The 22,031-nt window shown below is 37.0% G+C and overlaps 1 protein-coding gene across 2 annotated transcripts in view; it reads left to right on the top strand.

Annotated features, from left to right (window-relative positions):
- The window catches only part of GSK3B (glycogen synthase kinase 3 beta), a 210,069-nt gene extending 194,303 nt beyond the window's left edge, over positions 1–15,766 (top strand). For both annotated transcript variants that reach the window (XM_080807994.1, XM_080807993.1), the window contains 2 exons: positions 2,273–2,371; positions 14,788–15,766. In XM_080807994.1, coding sequence (XP_080664120.1) covers positions 2,273–2,371; positions 14,788–14,855 — 167 coding nt within the window. In that variant the 3' untranslated portion in view covers positions 14,856–15,766. The remainder of the gene's footprint in view (positions 1–2,272; positions 2,372–14,787) is intronic.
- The last annotated feature ends 6,265 nt before the right edge of the window (positions 15,767–22,031 follow it).

The following is a 22,031-nucleotide window of genomic DNA, read 5'->3' as shown; positions in this document are numbered from 1 at the left end:
TTTTCTTTTAGATGTTGGGCACTTGGTCATAGAGATCTTTTAATTTAAAAGTGCTCATATACGGGGCGCCTGGGTGGCTCAGTGGGTTAAAGCCTCTGCCTTCGGCTCAGGTCATGATCCCAGTGACCTGGGATCGAGCCCCGCATCGGGCTCTCTGCTCTACAGGGAGCCTGCTTCCTCCTCTCCTTGGGGCGCCTGGGTGGCTCAGTGGGTTAAAACCTCTGCCTTCGGCTCAGGTCATGATCCCAAGATCCTGGGATCGAGCCCCGCATCGGGCTCTCTGCTCGGCAGGGAGCCTGCTTCCCTTCCTCTCTCTGCCTGCCTCTCTGCCTACTTGTGATCTGTCAAATAAATAAATAAAATCTTTAAAAAAAAAAAAAAAAAAAAAAAAAAAAAAAAGTGCTCATATCCTAGGGACGCCTGGGTGGCTCAGTGGGTTGGGCCTCTGCCTTCGGCTTGGGTTGTGATATCAGGGTCCTGGGATTGGGTACTTCATCGGGCTCTCTGCTCAGTGGGGAGCCTGCTTCCCCCTCTCTCTCTGCCTGCTTGCGATCTCTCTCTCTCTCTGTCAAAAGAATAAATAAAATCTTAAAAAAAAAAAAAAGTGCTCGTATCCTGAATAGGTTGAATGCCTTTCTTGCTAGCTTATTTGTCTTTCCATTTTCAATTTCTGTTGATCAAAGACAGTTATCTTTTTCTCTGTCCTGAGACATACTACATGAAACACACTGTTTCTTGCTCAGTATTGATAGGTGGTATGGATGGATGGATAGATGGATTTTAAAGAAGCCTTTTTAGCAGATTTTAATTGTAAATGGGATGGTGAATCTTCCTTTTTACGTTAATGAAGAGTAACTACCACATCCATTAATTTTATTCTAGAACCATAAGAGTCATCAGCCATGGTAATAGGGATTCTCTTGCTTTCCTAGGTATAAGATTTAGGTTGAAATAGGACTAATGTGAAATAAAACACCCTAGGATCTTCCTGTTCCTCAGTGACAACAAATATAGCTACTAAAGCTGATTTTGAGAAAACAGCATCTCTTCAAACCTGATCAGTAGAGTAGTAGTTTTCCAACTGTCTTCCATCTATTAATTTGAGAAGCTGCCTACATCTTCTCACTTAAGCAGAAAGAGTCTTCTTTCAGTTTTAGGCTTTTGCTCCCATTCATCTTTCACAAATCTTGGCATCGGCTTGCTGGTTGTTTTTTGTTTTGTTTTGTTTTGTTTTTTAATCAGAATCTGGTATCATATAGTACAAATTTTAGATATTTAGATGCCAATTTGAATAAGTCAGTAATGGAGCTTTACAACAGAAAATATTTTTATTTTTTTAATTTGTTTTTAAAGATTTTATTTATTTATTTGAGAGAGAGCAGGAGGAGCAGAGAGAGAGGGAGAAGCAGACTCTGTGCTGAGTGTGGAGCCCAGTGCGGAGCTCAATCTCATAACCATGAGATCATGACCTGATTTGAAATCAGGAGTTGGACACCCAACTGACTGAGCCGCCCAGGCACCCTCAGAAAACATTTTAAACTATAGTATTAAAACACTATTTTCTTTGCTAGGGTCTGGTGGGGAGGGATGAATCAGGAGTGACTGCTGAAAGGTTTTCCTTTTGAATAACGACAGTGCTTTAAAACTAGACAGAGGTGTTGGATGGTTATACAACATTGTGAATGTATGAAATGCCACTGAACTGTGTACTTTAAAATGGTTAATTCAGGGATGCCTGGGTAGCTCAGTCGTAAGTGTCTTCCTTCAGCTCAAACTTCCACATGCTGGTAAAAAGCCTATTTCAAAGTAACAATCTTACTGAGTTAGAAAGCAAAATAGAATGGAATAAAAGCAATCTTATTTTTAATAAAGCAACGATACTTTAACAGTTGGGTAGTTGGTCCATGCATGCAGTGGTACCTACACACACATACACACACAGTATATTTGAATTAATGAAAGATGGAAATATATCTTAGTAATATGCTTATTCTCAAACTTTTGGCCAGTCTAGTTCCCCAAGCTCCCTTTAATTCTCAAACATATTCTAATTTTAGCAGATAGTGCCTTAGTTTTATGTACAACATTTCTGTGGACTTTCTCTGTAAGTTGATTATTAGCTCATTGATTTAGTTTTAGATGTACATTTATCATGTCTTTTTTTCTTTTAAGCCAATGTTTGAATGTACTTTATGTTTATTGTTACCAATAAAAGTAGTTTCACATACAGAGTTAAGAATGAGCTCTAATATGTGTCTTACCTTTTCTTTAGAACTGTCAAGTAATCCACCTCTAGCTACCATCCTTATTCCTCCTCATGCTCGGATTCAAGCAGCTGCTTCAACCCCTACAAATGCCACAGCAGCCTCAGGTGAGAACATAAGTGTCTTCTCTAAAAACATTCTATTTTTTTTTTTAAAGATAATGATTACCTCCATTTTATTTCATGTTGATGTATGTGAACATTTAATACCCTCCAAATTTCAAAAACATAGCACAGCCAAATGGATAAATGTGAATAAAATGTTGCTTTATTTCCAAAAAAGCACAAAAGGACCCCATAAATACTTTATATATAAATTATAAATATCTTACTATAATGTTAAATTCTGTCCTCTTAGTTACCTTTAAAGTCATGCTTTCTATATAATTTCTTGATAAATATACATTAGATGAGATGCTCATAGCAGAAAGCAATCTGTACAAATGTAATATTATTGAAGATATTTTACTTCAGTTTCATCATTCTAAGTATGTATGCTGGAGAGGCAAACTTTCAACAAGTATAAAATACAGATTGGTATAATTTGAGCATTTGAAAGGACTAAAACTAATGCAAATACATTTAAGATTTAGATCAGAATATGACTATATCTTGTCTATCTTTTAAAAAAAAAAAAAAAGCCTTCATGGTCTCCCAGGTTAGAGCTCTGGTATACTGCTGATCTCTTAGCCAGCCAATGGGGCCTTATTTAGTGAGAATTGCAGATATTCTGAAAATATCCAACTTTTGAATGAATTTAAAAGTTCTTTAAAGAATCACTGGATGCTGTTTAAATTAAGTAAGAAATGCAATAACACAATTGGGCTCAGAACTTGGTACACTTTTTATCCCCCTCTAAAAAGCAAATGTCAGGAGCTGACACTGTTTTCATTAAATCATCTAATACATTGAACTGAGTTGGATCAGATGTATTTTTGCCTAAGGGCATTGATGCTGCAGGAGATAAAATCTTTCATTATTAGTTCTTGCAATTCCACAATAAGGTCATAATCCATCTCCTGTTGTCTGGCACACTGTTGTTTGTTCCTGTGCAAAAGTTTTTTAGAGCATTGCTAATAAAGCTGAGAAATGTTTCTAGTCCATGGCCTACATTCGTTCCAGAAAGAGTCTGGAAAGAAAGGTTTCTTTTCTAGTTCTAGTTCCATCAGCACATGCTAGTTTGAGAAAGTCATTTGAACTTTTTTAGTTTTAATATGTCTTACTAGTTTTCTCGATCTGTAAAATGCATGGCATTGCTCTCCTAGAATAATTTGTAAAATAAAATAATGTGCTGAATTGTGGTTTAAATTTTTTAAATATAAGAATTTTAAAACTGTGACCAGTTTATTTAGAAGGAAGATAGAGTTGCTTATGTGAGCTATTAATAAACCTAATAAATCCCTAACCCAAGTTAGATTTTATATGACATTGTTTGTTCAAAGCATGAAATAGCCCCTAACCCTGAACTAATGCAATTACTTGTTGAGCTTATTCCAGGAGTTTTATTAGAATTGCTTTAGAGTATGAGTAAAAATGAAGTTAGAAATACAATAGCGCCAATTATGATTGGTGAGTTTTGGGTAATTTTAAATGATTTCTTTAGTGTGAGATACTAAACAAGTTAAAGTAGGTTTTTTGGGCAAATTGCCTAGTATAACCTGATTTTTATGTGGCTTCAATACAAGTTACAGCAGACCCCCCCAAAATTTCATTGCTATATATATATTCTTAAAGCCATTTATATCACATTTTGACATAAATATGCAAAATGATTGGACTCTGATCCTGAGAGTTTACTTCAAAGTTGAAGTACATAAGAGTATGAGGAACTTAATAGAGGAATAGTAGGCTGAGGCTAAGGACAGACTTAATTAGTTGAGAAAAATGCCTGCCTTGAGTATCTTGATAGTTACCAAAGGGGATATCAGATACTGCTTTGAGCTTCCTAGTGGCTAAATAAAGGAATGTTACATGTTAAAATTTCCCATTGTTCATTAGATTAGCGCCCTGATGGCTTAGGAGAAGCAAAATGTTTCTGGGCCTGCTGTTTGAGAAGTATTTCTCCCTTGGGGCCTCAGATTTGTTACTGTAAGAGATTAAATGAAGTTCCTTTACCATTCCAACAGTAAATGTAATAATGAGCCTCATATGGATACTTTTTTAAGTGCCCCTCAGTGTGAGTCAGTGGCAAAACACCACATTATGGTCAGGGGAAAAGTTTTCTTTGGGGCCGAAGTAGTGAGAACCAAGTATGTTACCCAACATATCTCAGGAAATGCTGATCTAGATGAAAGACTTGATCGTGTGACATTGATGCCTATCTATATTTAAATAAATATGTATGTATGGGTATATATATATTTTTTAATAAGAATTTGGCAGTGTGGGTTATATTCTTTAATAAGACCTTAAAATATTTATGCTCTTGTTATCTCTCTTGGCTTCAGTTTCCTTATCCATAAAATAGGAATAATAAATACCCGCTATATAGACTTGTAAGAAGTAAGATGTAATGTGTACAAGGTACTTAGCTGGTGTTATGCTCAGAGTTCAGAAAGTGACTGCAAGTGAATTGATTTTAAGACCTTTTGGAAGGCATTACTATATAGAACAAGAACTATCATAGTTCATGCTTTTTAGTTCACTAATCCCACTTCAGAAATCTTCAGGATACTTCTAACAGAAGACAGAAAGCTACCATGTATAGAGGTAGAAATAGGAATAATTATATAATAACAAAAAGGAGATCCAGTCTGATCTGACTGGTCAACAGGAAGAAATTGTTTTGATACATTATGAAATCTCTTTATATAATCACAAAAAAATCAGTTATGTAGCTTATAGACATTTGTAAAAATCTTTACCAGATCTTATGTGGCATGTTGGTAACTGCCAAAATGAATGTTTGCGTGTGGATAGGGACAAGATAAAAATACACAAAAATTGAAACAGTTGTGTTAAATTAGTGGGTATGGATTTTGATTTTTTTGTCTCTCAAAAATTCTCATATTCTTTCTAAATTGTTTTTAAAAAGTATCTCAGTATCAAGAGGCATTATAGTTGATCATGGCTCTGATGAGAAACTTTTGAAATTATATATACTATTCTTAATAGTCCATAAAGTATAATTTTATATGTGTATAATATTTAATTTTAGTATATAACCTTAGTGTATATAATATATAATTTTAACATATACATGTTTTTATATATGTAAATTCTTATTTTCTCCATGACATCCTCTCATTTACTCCATTTGGGAGACCATTTGTCTAAACTATTTAGAAAAAAAAATCTTGAGAAATTATAGTTTTACTGTTCAAATATAAACCACTTTAGAGATCATGTAGTCCAATGCCATGTCAATTAAGTGTGAGATATGGTAGAGAATTTCAGCTAGAGCAGTTTTCTCTATCTTTATATATCAGTCTTCTGAGTAAGGTTTCCTTCAGTGCAGTGATTATGCTATTAAATTTAAAAAACACTGATTTCCACTCATGTTCTTACTATCTGCTAAGAAGAAGCCATCTATCCCATGCTTCTGTATATCAGTAACTGGAAACTCATTACTACAAAAATAAACGCATTCCATCTTTGTATCATTCTGTTAGAAAGTTTATCCTTTTTTCACCCTGAAATTTGTCGTCCTATACTTTCTTCTTCTCAGTGATCCTATTCTTGGGTTACACACAAAGGTTCTCAAATTTTAATAGCTCACTGCCTTCCATATTAGTGAGGGTTTCAAATCCTAATCCTGAATATGTTCTAAGTGTCAGGTTGTTGGGTTTTCTATACAATTATATATCACCTACACATTTCATAAACATAACAGTTTTTTGCCACTGTTAAGCAGCTAATAAAACATATCAAACAGTACAAGGCAGGGCCTCCTTAGAGATGTTTTTGCCTTTTCTCAAATTACTGATAAAATAAGTTAAATGGTACTAAAAGCAAGACTTACTAGAGATTATTCTTCTGGGGGTTTCTGAATGATTGTTTACCCCTCTTGTTGTTTACTTAGCTACAGACCAACCTTACAATATTCATTTTAATGATGTTTTGGAAAACTTTGTAAAATGTTTTGTTGTTCTCAAAAAATTTTTTAAGAAAGTTTTCCATCCTTAAGGTATCACTGTCAAGAATGGAAATCAAACTTTTTTTTAAGACTTAGGGAGATTTCTAATGTCTGCTATTTGTCCACTGTGAGTTTCTGTAATCCATTCTAGAATTTGTTTCTTGGACTTTAGATTCTGGATTTAAAGACATTTAAAATGTGTAGATTCCCCTCACCTTTCTTGGGCTGCATTTTGTTTATTAGGATTTTTGTTATATCCTTTCCAGGTTGAAAACCCTTCTAACAGAAAAGGGAATCATGATAGGAGTTGGACAAGGTCTGTCTTCTCTTTTTACCTGGTCAGGGGGTTTTATTTATTTATTTATTTATTTTTTGGACCTTGCTTTGAATACCTTATGCTGTTTATTTAAACCAAATCTGACCTGTTTTTATAGGTTCACATTGTTATTTTCTATTCTTCCTTGAATGTGTGCCCTTCTTCTTAAAGTTACCTGTATTTAAAATGATGAGCTCATCAGAGAAAACCCTTTTAGTTGACTTCTTTGGTTCTTCTCCCTTTATTTTGCATTGAGATTATTTGTAATTGCTTGGTCAGAATTTTGTTTTTTTCTAATTTTCTACTTCTTGTCAGTTTTGAGCTCCTTTTGAAAACTATAGCTGTAAAATCAAACCTATTATTCCCTGAACTTTTTGAAATCCATTTTACTGAGGTCATGGCTCAGATTTAACCAGGGCCCGTGGTTCCCTTTACATACTATTACTTCAGAATTCCTGCCACCTACCAGTTCTTTCTAGTTGGGCAGAATTAAACCCAGAGTAATTTATCCCATTGTTTGTTTGTTTCTACTAATTTTGAGAGTTGAAATGTTAGACAAATTAAGTCCATGGATCAAATACTTTCTAAAATCATAGTTATCATCGTTTCATCCCCTCCCCAAGTACTATTATCCTTTGCCTCTTTGCCAGTGTACAGTGTGCTGTATCCATTTCTTGTCTGGTTTTATCATCGTCAGGGTATTGCCCCCAAGTGTTCCTTTTCCCAGCCCTTTCATTTCTGTTGTCTCTTTATCTTAACCCAAATATATATGGAATTTCTAAAAATACATAGCTTTTAAAAATATGGGGATTTTTTCTGTTAAAAAATAATATATAGTTATTTTAGAAAATAAAAGTCTTCCGTATTCTCAATTCCAAAGATAATGAAAGGTAACATCATTTTATATTTTAGTCTGTGTATGAATGGGCAGAGAGAGATGCCTTCTTTTTTTTTTTTAAATGGGCCCTGCTATTCAAGGGATAGGGGTATATAACTGTGCATCCTAAGCCTGTACCATAATTTATTTAACTTGATTTCTTATTCTTAGACATTTGTATTATATGTCAGTGCTTAGAAGTATAATTGCCAAGTCAAAAGATAAATTTTTTAACATTTTGATATATATCAAAATACCTTCCAGAAAGCTTATCCCAGATTATACTGCCCACTTGCAGTGCACGTATTTTTCCATTTCTCCCATTACCTTAACATTAGCCAGCCCAGAGTGGGGTGGGGAAGGTGCTACATGCATGTGTGCACATATATTTTTAGGTATTACCAACTTGGTAGCCAAAGAGTGTGGGTGTCTTTTTTAGGTACAGTGCTGTACCCATTTCCTCCTTTTGGCTCCTGTTGGTTTTCTGTGTAGATACCTACAGTCAAGCCTGCTTAGTCATTATTTTCCTCAGAGCGTTGTTAAGTATCACTTTAAGGAAATTGTTTCTTTTTATTCAAAACATGTTTTCTCCTATTGAGTCAAAATTTTTACCTGAATTTCTCCCCCTCCAAAAGTAATGTAAAATCATCTTAAGTTGAGAAATGTTGTATGAAACATTCTTCTAGATGTTCTTCAAATGTTCCTCAGTTCCTTGCCTGAAGTCACCTGTTGATACTCATATTCCTTTTCTCATTCTTTGTTCCAAATTAGGTCTTTTAACCTAAAAGGCGAAAATGTTTCCTGTGTCCTCACGGCCTTCAGTTACCTACCCTGAGCAACCAATACTCCTAATTAAAATGTGCTCTACCCCTGAGCCCAGAGTGTCTAAGATCTCTCTGCTGCTGGCAGATAAGATATAAGGTCTTATTGACAGGCCCTCCAACTTTGTTAGTTTTTTGGTTGGCTCACTGGCATCTGAATTGTAGTTATGTTTTTGAAATGAGTGAAGCCACTTTGGTGTCTTGTGTCACACCTTTTCCTCAGAAAAATGAAAAAAGAGAGGTAATAATGCTTTGCTGAGGAAGGGTCACCCCCCCTCGTTATTATACACCACAAATTGTCAAAGTCATAGTAGACATTATAAAGAGAAAAACGAAAATTGAGTCCTTCCCTTTATACTTTATATTTTTATTTCACTAATGTAGATTATGATTTCAATTTAAATGTAAATTTAGAGTGTACATTTGATTTTCTGTGAAAACTGATCTTTTTTGTTCCTCTGTCAGTAACACTAACACCTGAAACATAGTTTTTTAATAAAGATATTTCCACTTGGAACAGCTTGAATAGGAACTTTCTGAGTATAAATTTTATCTTTTAGAAAAGTTGACCTGTCATGAGACATTTGTAACTATTATAGAATGAAATAGTAGTAAATAGAAACGTGTGAAATGGGATCAGAGAGCATAAAGGAAATAAGGAAATAAAAGTGTACTTAAAGTTAACCAAACATAAAGTACATGTAAAATATGAAAAGAATTTGATTTGAAATATGCACTTTTGCTAATCTGCCAATGATAAAAAATATTAAGGATTTTGTAGCTTTTGAGAACTTGAAATGTATTTATGATAAATAGGGAATGAAGTTTTTATTTTTACTTAATTTCAGTTAAATTAAGTAACCATATATAGTTAGCAGCCAACCTATAAGAGAGTACAGATAGAACATTTCAGGCCAAACAGTGAACACTTGTATCACTTAAAAGGCTTTATCTTTTAGATAGATCCATAGTTGCAGAATACTGATTCATGGTGGCAGAACATTTGGAACCCCAGCCTCCTATGTTTACTCACTATGCTTTCCTCCCAACGTTTTCTTATTTGCTGCTCTCTTTTTATTTAAACACTTTTAAATAAACAGTTTATAAATGTGGGGTCTTCCATTCACTTTCCTTCCCTCCCCGTTGGCACATTTGATTAAACACGATTGGAGGGAGAATGGACAGGAGTTGCTGATGCATTAGATGTAGGGAGTAGGGAAAGGAAAGAATCATGGTGACAACTTTTGGTTTATGACCTGAGCAACTAGGTGGGGCATTTTCCTCAGTATTGAGAAAGCAGCTCATTAAATCCATGACTCACTTATCTAGCAACTCTTATAGATCTCTGAGAATATAGGAGGGGAGGTGGGGGAGCAACTATGGGTCCAATCCTAGAAAAATATATGTGTATCATATATGGAATTTTACACATAAAAATTTTGTCTAGGATAAAAGTTGCAGCCTCATGGATTCTATTGGGAATCTGATACCTTAGGGGGCATCACCCTTAGCTTCGCTATGGGGTTGCCCCACTTGTCATTTTTATCTCTGAAGTCACACAGAATAAAATTGGTTTCATTAAATACATGTACAAATTCCCTTTGCCATATCCAGCACAAAAGCCATAGAACCATAGACTCTTCTTAGATTAGGGAGAAACAAGTGATCATCTGATGCAATTTTCCTTGTCTTTTGTATATTTTATTAGGAGCGGACATACATATCTTGTAGAGGGACTAGGTCAGGGATGCTCTCATGGGCTTGTGGGCATAAATTCTACCTGGCATTTAACTTATTTGACCTGTATGTATGTTCAAGATACCCCAAAATTTAGCAGCTTAAAACAAGAATAAACATTTATTATCTCACATAGTTTACGTGGGTGAGGAATTCAGAAGCAGCCTAGCTGGATGGTTCTAGGTCAGGGTCTTTTATGAGGTTGTAGTCAAATGTCAGCTAGGGCTGCAGACATTGGAATGCTTACCTGGGGCTAGAAGATGTACTTCCAGGATGACTCATTTATGTGCTTAGCAAATCAGTCCTGGCTGCGAGAGGCCTCAGTCCTTTGCCATTTTGTACCAGCTCTTCATAAGGCCACTTAAGTATCTCACATTGTTGCAGCTGGTTTTCCATAGACCAGCTGATCCAAGAAAGAGGACAAGGTAGAAGCCACAGCATCTTTTATGTCCTAACTCTGAAAGTCATACACCATTGTCTCTGCAAATATCCTATCAGTTACATAGGTCAGCTCTATTTTGGGGGGGAGGGACTATATTAGGGCATAAACACCCAGAAGACATGACTCATTGGGGCCATCTTGGAAGGGGGCTACCAAGTGTGTAAGAATGATCTTAATACCTCTGTCCCTCAAAGCTGATCATACTCTCTATTCCTCAAGTCCCTCTTTGGTTGGTTGATTGCTTGGTTCTGAAGTAGCATCAGAAGGATGATAAGGGACATTGGTTTCCAGGAAGCTTGAAATAATCACCTCTGTATTTGTTTCCAAAACACTTTTATCTTTGCATACACTATACAGACTGAGAATTAGGAAATAAAATAACTGTACTTTTAATTCTTGTTATAAATTCCCAAATCTGTTCTAATGTAGTAACCCTTTCAGATAATAGAAATAGGCTTCTAGAAATCATAGTGGATTATGTAGGAGTTAGGTCTGAATGAAAGTCCCCTTAGGTTCTTTTCTTCCTTTGCTAGGAAATCTTATCTGCTGTCCCTGGTAGTACCCATAAAGGCTATCATTCTCTTCCTCTAATACCTCTGTGCTTATTTCTCCCATTTGTTAGCTCTGCAACCACGGGCACATTTCTTAATTTCTATGTGCCTTTATTTTCCCATTTGCAAAGTGGGGGCAATAATTGCACCTATTTCTTGGTGTACCTGCAATGTACATAGTATGATGTCTGGTACATTAGTAAGCATTCAAATGTTAACAGTTGCTGCCACTGACATGGTGGTAATGATGATTATTATAGTCACACTAAACTGTACAGTTTATGTATTTTTAGATGTCTCTTTTGCCTTTCCACTTACTGAACAATTTCTTTTTATTTTATTTTATTTTATTTTATTTTATTTATTTTATTTTTTTTATTACTGAACAATTTCTATACCCAGGTACTGTACTGAGACCTTCCTAGGCCTTATTTCATAGACAGGTGGTAGTATCTCCATTTTACAGATGAGGAAATTGAGGAATAAAGAGGTTAAATAACTTGTTCTATTGTCACAAAGCTGTTAAGTGGTACATAGCTATTAAGTGGTACAGCTGGGTCTCATTCTCATTGTTTGTGGAGCTGGACTAGATTGAGGAAAGATGTATCACTGAATTTCAGGATAGCATCTCAGGACTAAAAACGAGACTGTACAGTCTTTGGTTATTCATAGTTGAATTGGATGCTTTATAATCAAAAGTTGTTAGCTATCCTTAAAACCATAATGCCAGGAAGCCTCACTTTTACCAGTTTGAATGTGAAAAGGAAAGGGAATGCTGGAGACAGGAGCAAAATGAATTGTGGTGCTTTTAAGGAGTTTCTTTCTTTCTTTCTTTCTTTCTGTCTTTCTGTCTTTCTGTCTTTCTTTCTTTCGTTTTACTTGACAGAGAGCACAAGTAGGCAGAGAGGCAGGCAGGGGGCGGGGGGGCGAAGCAGCCTCCCCGCCAAAGCAGAGAGCCTGATGGGGGACTCGATCCCAGAATTCTGGGATCACGACCTGAGCCAAAGGCAGAGGCTTAACTCACTGAGCCACCTAGGTGCCCTTTTAAGGAGTTTCTGTTTAAATATTTGAGAAGAAATGTTAAAGAAATTCCTAAACATCCAAATCCAGTGACAGTTTTTAATTAATGAACATTTTTATTGTATAAAGGCCATATTAACTCAACTATGTAAAATAAGCTTACAGAATTGGCAGTAGGAGCAAAGTAAGTATGTACCAAGAAGAACTTAAAAAATGTAGTTTTATTCAGTTAGTAAGCCTGGTGTTCTATGGGAGCTACTCGTGAGGTTGTAGAACTTTCCATTTTCTTTGTTGTATTTCTCCTCCCTGTACTTTGCCTCTGAAAAACATCTTTCTGTTCTTTTTCTCACAAAGGATGTATATAATTTGACTTTAAATATATTTGTTGCAGCAGGCAAAGGGTATTTGTTTTTGTTTGATGAATGAATACAGTGCCATGACTTTAGCTTTCAAGGATATTTATAATCAAAATATTTAGCTGTTAAAATTTTACTTAATAGGGGATATGGAGATAATTCAGAGAAAAAAATAATGAAATCATTAAATTACAAACCTGAGGAGACTACATGTCTTTTCAAATTTTATTTAGAAGTTGAATTTGCTTCTTCAAATTCATACACACAATAGGATTTTGCTAGAGAGTAAATTAACATAATGAACTGGATGGCTACGTAAATGAACCTTAGTGGGTGTCCTCCAGTGTAGCTCATGCCTGTCATGGTCAAGCTGGTGAATTCCTCATGATTGGGAAATCTCTTAAGTCTGGAAGACCAGAACATGAAAGTTTTACCTGTCCTCTTCCCATACTAAAAATGAGAAAGAAGTGCTGTTTGATGATGATCACGCATAGGTTCTGAGTATCATCCGACTCATGGGAAATGCTACAGTAAGTTTGGATTTGTGAGGATCATTATCATTCTGAAATAGCTCTGCAGCCTTTCAGGCATTTGCTAGGCTTGTTTTTAAAGCAGCTTGTGGGGGCACCTGGGTGGCTCAGTAAGTTAAAGCAGCCTGTGCCTGAATTACAAAAATGATTGTTTTTCTTGAGAAAACCTTACAGGAACATGTGACCTGGACAGAAATTGATGTTATCATTGATGACAGAATTTGGGTGATCATTGAAGAGTAAAATTCACACTAGGAAGGGCATATCTAAGAAAGATCAGGAGTCATGACTGAAGTATTAGACATAGTTATGTAGTAATTATTGGAAAAGGCATGTACCTGCCTTCGGAGAAAGGTTCTGTGTCATATACCTTGCCACCTGTCCCAGGTGCCATATAATGAGTTAATATGACTCCATGCATGGACCCTGATAGTGTAATGTTTGCACTTATTTTCATGAAAACAGGACTAGAAGCAGCTATAAGTTTTTTTGAAGGAAATTAAATGAATTAAACATAACTAGTCAAATTGAGAGGTTTGATATTTCTTTCCCAAAGGCTGAGTTAAATATATATAAGGGCAGATTATTTTGAGGGCAGGAAAATCAGGAATTTAGAAAAGTGTAGTTTTTATAGAGTAGCCGTTGGAATGATAAACTGAACAGCTAATCCTTAAGTAAAGCGTTCCTGTGTGTCCTCGGGGTCTTCTGTTTCTTGCTGTAATTAAAAAATTGAACAAAAAAGATCCAAGGACAGATGTTACATTCAGCCATGACAGTTGTTTACTCTTCAAAGGATATAGGAGCATTTCAGTCTCTAGGGAGACAAAACTTCGGAACTTGTTTTTTTGGTGTCACCAGCTTTGATGGTCAAGGGCAGTATGACTTCCAGGAAGATGTCTCTTAGAAGTTATCCATCCCAGTCAAGCCACTTCTCTTCTTGCTCAGGGCTCAGTGTCAAGTGTTTGGGAGAAAGTATGCCCAGGAGTATGTATTAGCAGTCACATGCACGATGGCACAGGGACACGGCTGGACGGGCAACTGAAATGGCAGTCTGTTGCCTGCCTGAGAGGCAGTGCTGGTCCAGATGCAACCAAATGCCCACTTAAATGTTAATAGGTGCTGTGAAATAATGATGGACCTTCAAAGGGGGGGTAGGGGAGTTAAAGTTAAATATAAAGTTAGACATATTTCCAAAAGATTAGGTGAAGTAAGCTCTGTGCCAAGATACTTGACTGCAAGATGCTTCATTGAATTGAAGAAGTGAATCAGTCCTGCAGTGGCTGTTCCTTTTTTGCTCATTATCTTCCATTTCTACAAATAGTGAAGAAGGACAATACTTAGAAAGTAAGCAGCTGAGGTTGATTTACACATGGTGCTTCTACCTCTCAGTGCTGACCCATGTTACGGTCAGTGCCTCCACCCGTTTTACCCACTTAAGCAGATGGCGAACTGTAACCTAGTTCAGAATGTTTAGCAAGTGTTCCCAGCTGTGCACTGTTCACTTATTTATTTTCAAGTGAGCCAGACTCCCAACTGAGTATTCATGCATGTACTGCTACTCTGGCCCCAACTAACTCAAAGACATTTGTCTTTCCTGCACCAAACACCAGGCCAAGGCATGGACTCAGCTCTAAGCAGAAAGAAATTCAGATTTCATAGTATTGGCCATATTTAAGCAACCTTTTCAGATACAGCTTGAAAGACCACACAGCTCACAGTCTGCAGTTGAGGCAGTGTACTTTTCTCTTTGGAGTGTTAAAGCATTGCTCATGCTCTCTCTTGGGACTTTCGATTTGCAGATGCTAATGCCGGAGACCGTGGACAGACCAACAACGCCGCTTCTGCATCAGCTTCCAACTCCACCTGAACAGCCCTGAGCAGCCAGCAGCTGCACGGAAAAACCACCAGTTACTTGAGTGTCACTCAGCAACACTGGTCACGTTTGGAAAGAAAATTAAAAAGAGAAAAAAACCTGCTCATTTTAGTGTTCAATTTTTTTATTATTATTGTTGTTCTTATTTAACCTTGTAAAATATCTATAAATACAAACCAATTTCATTGTATTCTCACTTTGAGGGAGATCCAGGGGTGGGAGGGGTTGTGGGGAGGGGAAAGCGGAGCACTAGAACACACAATCTCTCTCCCACGACAATCTTTTTTTATCAAAAGTCTGCTGTTGTATACTTTTAAAACAGGACTCCTGCCTCATGCCCCTTCCGCAAAAGAAGAAGACTTTGTTCTGTGCTGAAGTTTTTTTGAACTTTGTTTTCTTTTAAAGTCAAGTGTAAGACTTTGGTATAGTGCACAGCTTGAAATTGGTTGGGAGCTTAGCAGGTGTAACTCAGTGGGGACTTCAATGTCACTTGTAAAATTAATCCATATCCTCGGGTATTTGAAGACTTGCCTTTGGCATGTTGGTGGCAGGTGTGGCAGACAAAAAAGAAAATGTGTATCATTTGTATGTAACCCAGGGAGGTCAATAAACTTTGAAGATTCTTAATTGACTTGATAAGGTTTTCTTTTGCTCTTAATCAGTGGTAGTGGTGAAGAAACTTAAATTGGAAGCTATCAAAGGAGGAGCATACGTGCTCTGAGGGTGGATCTTTGTTTGCCTGACCAAAGGTTCTCTGCAAGTCTTAGTACACTTTGAAACTAGTGACCAGAAGACTGAAAAGGATGTTGAGCCAGTCACTCTGGCTGCAGAGGTCAAAAGCCGATGAACCTGGAGGAAGGGACAGGTCAAGAGCAGATCTCACCACTGTGAATGAATTTGTCCACATTTGTTTCTAAAGTTGCTTCCCTTGGAAAGATACACTTGAGAGGACATTATAGCTAAATAATGTGAACTGTAACAGTCTACTGGTTTATTTTTCATGTTTTTAATTACAAATTGAGCTTGCAGAAATTGCCACATTCTGCACATAGTTCTAATTTTAAATCCAAATCTAGAATCTCTATTTAATTTCAGCTTTTTTTTTAACCTCATGCTTTTAAAATTTTATTTATTGATGTATGTCAGATAGACCATTGTGGTTTTAGATGGTAGGAATATTAAGAACTACACATCAAAATGGTATAAACAGTCACGTGTACCTGCTGACTTTATAGGAAAGCTGATTATATAAATGTGTGTATGTATATATGTTATATATACATAGATTCAATACTGCCTTTTATTTTTGTTTTTGTCCACAGTATCAAAATCAGCTGGTTGAAGCATGAGAAGAATGTTTCCCCCCATACCCAGCTAAGAGTTTCTGTTTCAGTTTTCTTTGTGTATCAGTGAATAGTGTAAGACTCAGTTCCTGTTTTTGAAGAAAAAGCAATATTCCTTGGAAAGCAAAGAGGATTGAAGGATTATGTTTGCAGTGAGGAAATAGATTTTCACAACTAGTTTGTTTTATACTTTTAAGGTTGACATCTTTGTGGGCCTTATATACTCTAAAATGAACCTTAGTCACCTTGGTGCTTATGGGCCATTACTTGACCTATGAATCTTTAAGGCACAATCAGTTGTACTTTACATTTAAAGATCACTTGAGTGATGGCCGCCTTTCCCTTCTACCCAGTCTTTCCCTACACACCTTCCAAGGTTAGTTGATAACTGTAGGGCGATAGAGCTGAGCCCTTGATCGTGTGTAACCTCCCTTCACCTTCCTCATTGCCACCTTAGGTCGTGTTAGGGGTCTTGCCCTCCAGGTGATTTGGAAGTGGAGTCTCTTGGCAGCCCTCAACGCAGGTCCCAGTGCCCTGTCCTGCTTCTTTACCAAGTGTGTGCGACTCTCCAAGAGAGTCCTACTGCCTGCTGAAGTGAACCAGTACCCAGAAGGGCAACTGTGAGCCATCTTAGTTTTCACTCACTGTTTAGCTAAGCTCTTTGGCCACAAAAGGGGTTTCTCCAACCTCTGGTTATATCAGAGTTCGTGAGAAAGGAAACACACTCAGTCAAACCAAATCGAACAAATTGACTTCTACATTTCATAATGTGCTTCTGAGAGCTAATTAAGCTTTGAAAGAAGTCTGAATCAAAGTATTTGGCCGGGTAATTCCAAAAGGGAATGCTGTGGTAGACCATTTTCAGAAAGGATTTATAAAGAAGCTGAACAGCAGGTCTATGGCAGAGAAAAGGACCTGCTTTCACATCAAACTGCCCAGCCAAACATTTGGACACAGACACTACTCTGGACTTAGTATATTTGCTAGAGTCCACAAAAATCTGTGCTTGTTTTAGGAAACACCCCCCCCCATTTGCCCCCATGAATGGGGTAAGAGAAAAAGAGAAAAGTCAGATGCTTTTCTCTCACTTCTGTATGTGTGTGTGTGAGGGCTGAGGTCCGTGATTTTTCTTTCTCAAGGATCATGGTGGTATCACAGAACTCTTTTATACAAGTGAGATCCAGGTCTCTGAATATCTTTTTGTAAATAATAATAATAATAATAATAAAAAGCTCCTCACCAAATTCAAGCTTGTACATTATATTTTCTTTCAATGTTTTTAAATTTAAGTTTTATTGTTTTGTATGTAAATATGTGGACCCAGGAACTGTTAATTAATGAGCAAAAAGTTACTGTTCAGGGCAGTGATTCTGTTTAATAATCAGACAAAATGTAGACGAGCTTTTTAAAGCCATATAGTTTTAACTCTGTACAGTAGGTGCCGGCCTGTATTATTGTAACAATAACTCTAGCAATGTATAGTGTATCTATATAGTTTGGAGTGCCTTCGCTTCCATGTGTTTGTTTTTGTTTTTGTTTTTCATTTCTCAAATTTTAATTGGTTTTTCTATCCATGTCTCCCTGTCCTACCCCTTTCCCTTTGAAATAATAACTCACTCCTAACAGTGTCTTTGCCCCTTCCACAGTTAATTTCAGTGATACCATGCTCAGGAGTGGAAAGAGGAAACCGTGTTCATGCTCTCACTGCGTTTAAGCCCTGCCTCCGTTTTGGTTCTGAGCAGCTGTTTCCTCCTCAGTCAGTAGCAGTGACCGGTTTCATTTCATAATTGGTCCACCCAGGGACTTTGTCATGCCAGGGAGCCAGCCCTAGAGCTGGAAGAGACCGAATAGATTTGAGTTTGCTCATCTCTTCCCAAATTCCTTCCATGGGTCTTAGAAACAGCAAATTCCAGGAGCCTTCCATGCTCTCTCCCCTTTATCTACTTCCTTCCCAAATGAAAGAGAGAGAGTTGGTTTTTATAAATCCAAGTTTCTTAATAGTATCAGGTTCTGCTCCATCAGCGGTCCAAAATGCTCTAGTGCAACTATGAGCAGTTACTGCGCTGAGTGCCACCGTGCCGAGAGGACTGTCTATTAACGAGGGAACTCAGCCCATCCCCTCCCTCCTGCCACCTCTCCCCTTGTTCAGTGGAATGTCATTTTCATTTCCTTCTTAAAAAATTTAATTCTTACTGTGTGCCCATCATGAAGGCCTTTTTTGAAAGAAAAAAATTAAAATTTGTTTTGCCTCCAAGTATTCCATATAAGATGTCTTGAGTAGAAGAAAAAACAAACTTTACCAAACCAAAGGTTGCTATTTTTGAAACATCATGTGTTCATTCCAGCAAGGCAGAAGACTGCACCTTCTTTCCAGTGACATGTTGTGTCTGTTTCTTAAGTCCTCTTAATTTTTAGACACATATTTTTGGTTTGTGTTTTAACAAAGCCTGCCTAACCAGTCATCTTGTCTGCACCAATGCAAAGGTTTCTGAGAGGACTATTGTATTCTCTATCCCTGTGGATATAAAGACACTGGCATTTCATTTCTTTTTCCCTTTCCTTTTTAAGGGATTTAACTTTGGAATCTTCCAAAGGAAGCTTGGCCAATGCCAGATCCCCAGGAGTTTGGGGTTTTTTTTTTCCTTTGTTTTAAACGAAAATTATATCTGATTTCTGTTGTTCATGTTAGTGATCATCTAATCACAGAGCCGAACACTTTCTCCCCTATATAGAAAAATAAAGTAAGCATGCTTTACAATAAAATCTGTCTTTTCTGGTAGAAACCTGAGCCACTGAAAAATAAGACAACTAGAAGCAGAGTAGAGTCCCAGATTAAGGTCTACGTTTGAGAGGCTTTGAAAGTAATCCCTGGGGTTTGGATTATTTTCACAAGGGTTATGATGTTTTATTCAAGTTTGTTGCTCCGTTTTGCACCTCTGCAATAAAAGCAAAATGACAACCAGTACATAAGGGGTTAGCTTGACAAAGTAGACTTCCTTGTGTTCATTTTTAAGTTTTTTTTTCTTACTATATCTGTCTACAGGCAGATACAGATAGATGTATGAAAATGTGCTTGCCTGTAAAATTTGCATTTATAAATGTGTTGCCGATGGATCACTTGGGCCTGTACACATACCAATTAGCGTGACCACTTCCATCTTAAAAACAAATCTAAACAAAATTTATTATATATATATATATATATATAAAGGACTGTGGGTTGTATACAAACTATTGCAAACACTTGTGCAAATCTGTCTTGATATAAAGGAAAAGCAAAATCTGTATAACATTATTACTACTTGAATGCCTCTGTGACTGATTTTTTTTTCATTTTAAATATAAACTTTTTTGTGAAAAGTATGCTCAATGTTTTTTTTTCCCTTTCCCCATTCCCTTGTAAATACATTTTGTTCTATGTGACTTGGTTTGGAAATAGTTAACTGGTACTGTAATTTGCATTAAATAAAAAGTAGGTTAGCCTGGAAATGAAATTAAAATTCACAAGTGTGTGGTCTTTATTTCAGTACCCACCCCTCTTCTTTACCCTGCCTATTTTGCTACTGCAATATGTAGTCACATCACCATCTCCGTTCCTCCAATTAGAGAAACATGGATCTTTGTTCTAAAATCAAGATATGAACACTAGTTCTCGTTCTTTAAATTATCGTATTCCATTGTGTAGCCCCAAGAGGTGCAGCTTCCATCTTGGAAACCTTTGGATTTGATGTAGAGGAAGCTTTGCAGACACTGCTTTGAAAAGAAAGAAAATGTCCTTGAAAGGGACAAATTTTTAAAACGTGTATAAGCTGCTGTCTTTGATTACTGTGTTCATGGTTTGGTGTAGCTGTATTTTCTTTTAACTTTCATCCCATTAGTAATGGTCTTTGGGAGTATTTGTAAAATATATGAACACCACAAACCGTGGGGCTGTACCTCCAGGTAACCAACACATGTTGTGTTTGAATCTGCTCATTTCCAATACTGGATGATGTATGTAAACATGTTATGTCTCTTAGTGCAAAAAGAAACATCATTTTTTTTAGGGCTGGCTCACTCTTGTCAGGCCTAATCTAAAGGCTAGATATGAAGTCATGTGACTGCTGCTTCAATAAAAACGAATTTATATTGGATAAAGTCTGCTCCTTTGTTTGCTTATTTTATTTATTGTGGTGGTGGGGTTAGCTTATACTTGAAAAATAGTTAAACATGTTTACCAGTTGCAGGGGCTAGGGGGAAAGGAGGGAAAAATGCAAACATAAAGATGGCACTAGTGGGATGATGGGCCTCCCGATGGCTTTGACTTGTGTTTGTTTGGGATTCGCTACTCTTCTATTTCCTGCCCTGTTTGAGTTGGAATTGAGCACAATACCCTTTTAATTTAAAAGCCTGAAAGACTGCCCTCCAAATAGTACCGACCAACCTATCTTTCGGGTCTCATTTCAGGAGAACAGTGGTAGTGGATGCCATTTCATAGGTGTTCTAGAAAGAGTAGTGAGGAAAGGGAGGGGTCAGGTTGCAGAGCTCTTCATGGAGAAGGTTGTGAAAGGAAGTGACCCAAAGTGATGATTCAGCCTCCTGTCTCTCAGGTATAACATATTCTAACGCTCACCAGCGGGCATGTTAAGGGAATGTGTCCAGAGGAAACGGAAGCTGCTGTGTAACACAGCATGGGGTCCACGAGTTGTCAGAAACTGGGGAGGGACGGTCAACCAAATGTCTGTTTCTACTCACAACCTCTTCTCCAGAAAGGAGAGGCCACCCCAGCCTTCCCACAAGAAAATTTGTTGATGTCAGTGCTTTAATTGGATCCTTAAGGTCTCGGCCAGGTAGAGATTAGCTGCTGAGTGCCTCCAGCTAATGAGGGGGCCAGAAGGCAAGCAGTACTTTCTTAGAAGGGCTTTTCCTACCTTTGGAGATGGACTTCATCCTCACCTGAGACAAGACCTAGAAAATGAACAGCAGCCACAGGGATGCCTAGGCATTGACACTTAGTTCTGTGTTCAAAGGCTCAGGAAAGGGAGTAATGGAGCCATCCAAATGTTTGAGAGGAGCAAAGTGGAATCTGGCTCCTAGCCCTGTGAAGTCAAGATCCACAAAGCTACTGAAGTATCCGTGTGAGCAGTTTGATGTATCTCACCTTGAATCTTACCTACACTTAGACTACAATAATTTTTATAAGATAGATAAATCCTACGTACATATCAATTCAGCTACCCAGGTATTTTTAAAATCAATACTACGATATGGGAGTTTACATCCCATCTTAATTTTGCCTTATTGTATCCTATATTTAATAGCCATTTCGGGCTCTTGAATGAATAGCACACTCAAAATTATTTCAGTCGGGAAGAGGCAAGGCATATGATTTATGAATACAGTTGAATAAAATTTATATTTCCCAAGGAGTGTAATTAGACAAAATTTCTGGGAACAAATTCATATTGGGAGAGAGCTCTTTTTCCCTTCAGTCTCTTTTCTAAAAATGTGTGTGTTCTATATCCTTAATGCAGAAGAGGCTGGAAAATCTGAGGAGATGGCAAGGAATATGTTTGTTTGCTTTGATTTATAGTGTCGGCAATCTCTTATGTTCTCAGAGTTTGGCCTGCTTCTTGTAAAATGGTAAAAGCTAATCAAGTGTCTGTTCCTTAAAATTCAGTTAACTTGTAGCTTCATTTGCCTCAAAACATTAGACATTTAAAATTAATCCAAATACTACAGTTTTAATTCTGGTACATAAACACACCAACACATATACCATATTGCAGGGTGTATCATCTTTACATGGATCTTTATATGGAATAATTTTATGAGCAAACCAAGTTAA

This window comes from Martes martes (genome assembly GCF_963455335.1).
Source record: "Martes martes genome assembly, chromosome: 1".
In the NCBI taxonomy this organism is placed as follows: Eukaryota; Metazoa; Chordata; class Mammalia; order Carnivora; family Mustelidae; genus Martes; species Martes martes.
The sequence above is the reverse complement of the archived record's forward strand: the minus strand, read 5'-3'. Positions and strand labels throughout refer to the sequence as shown.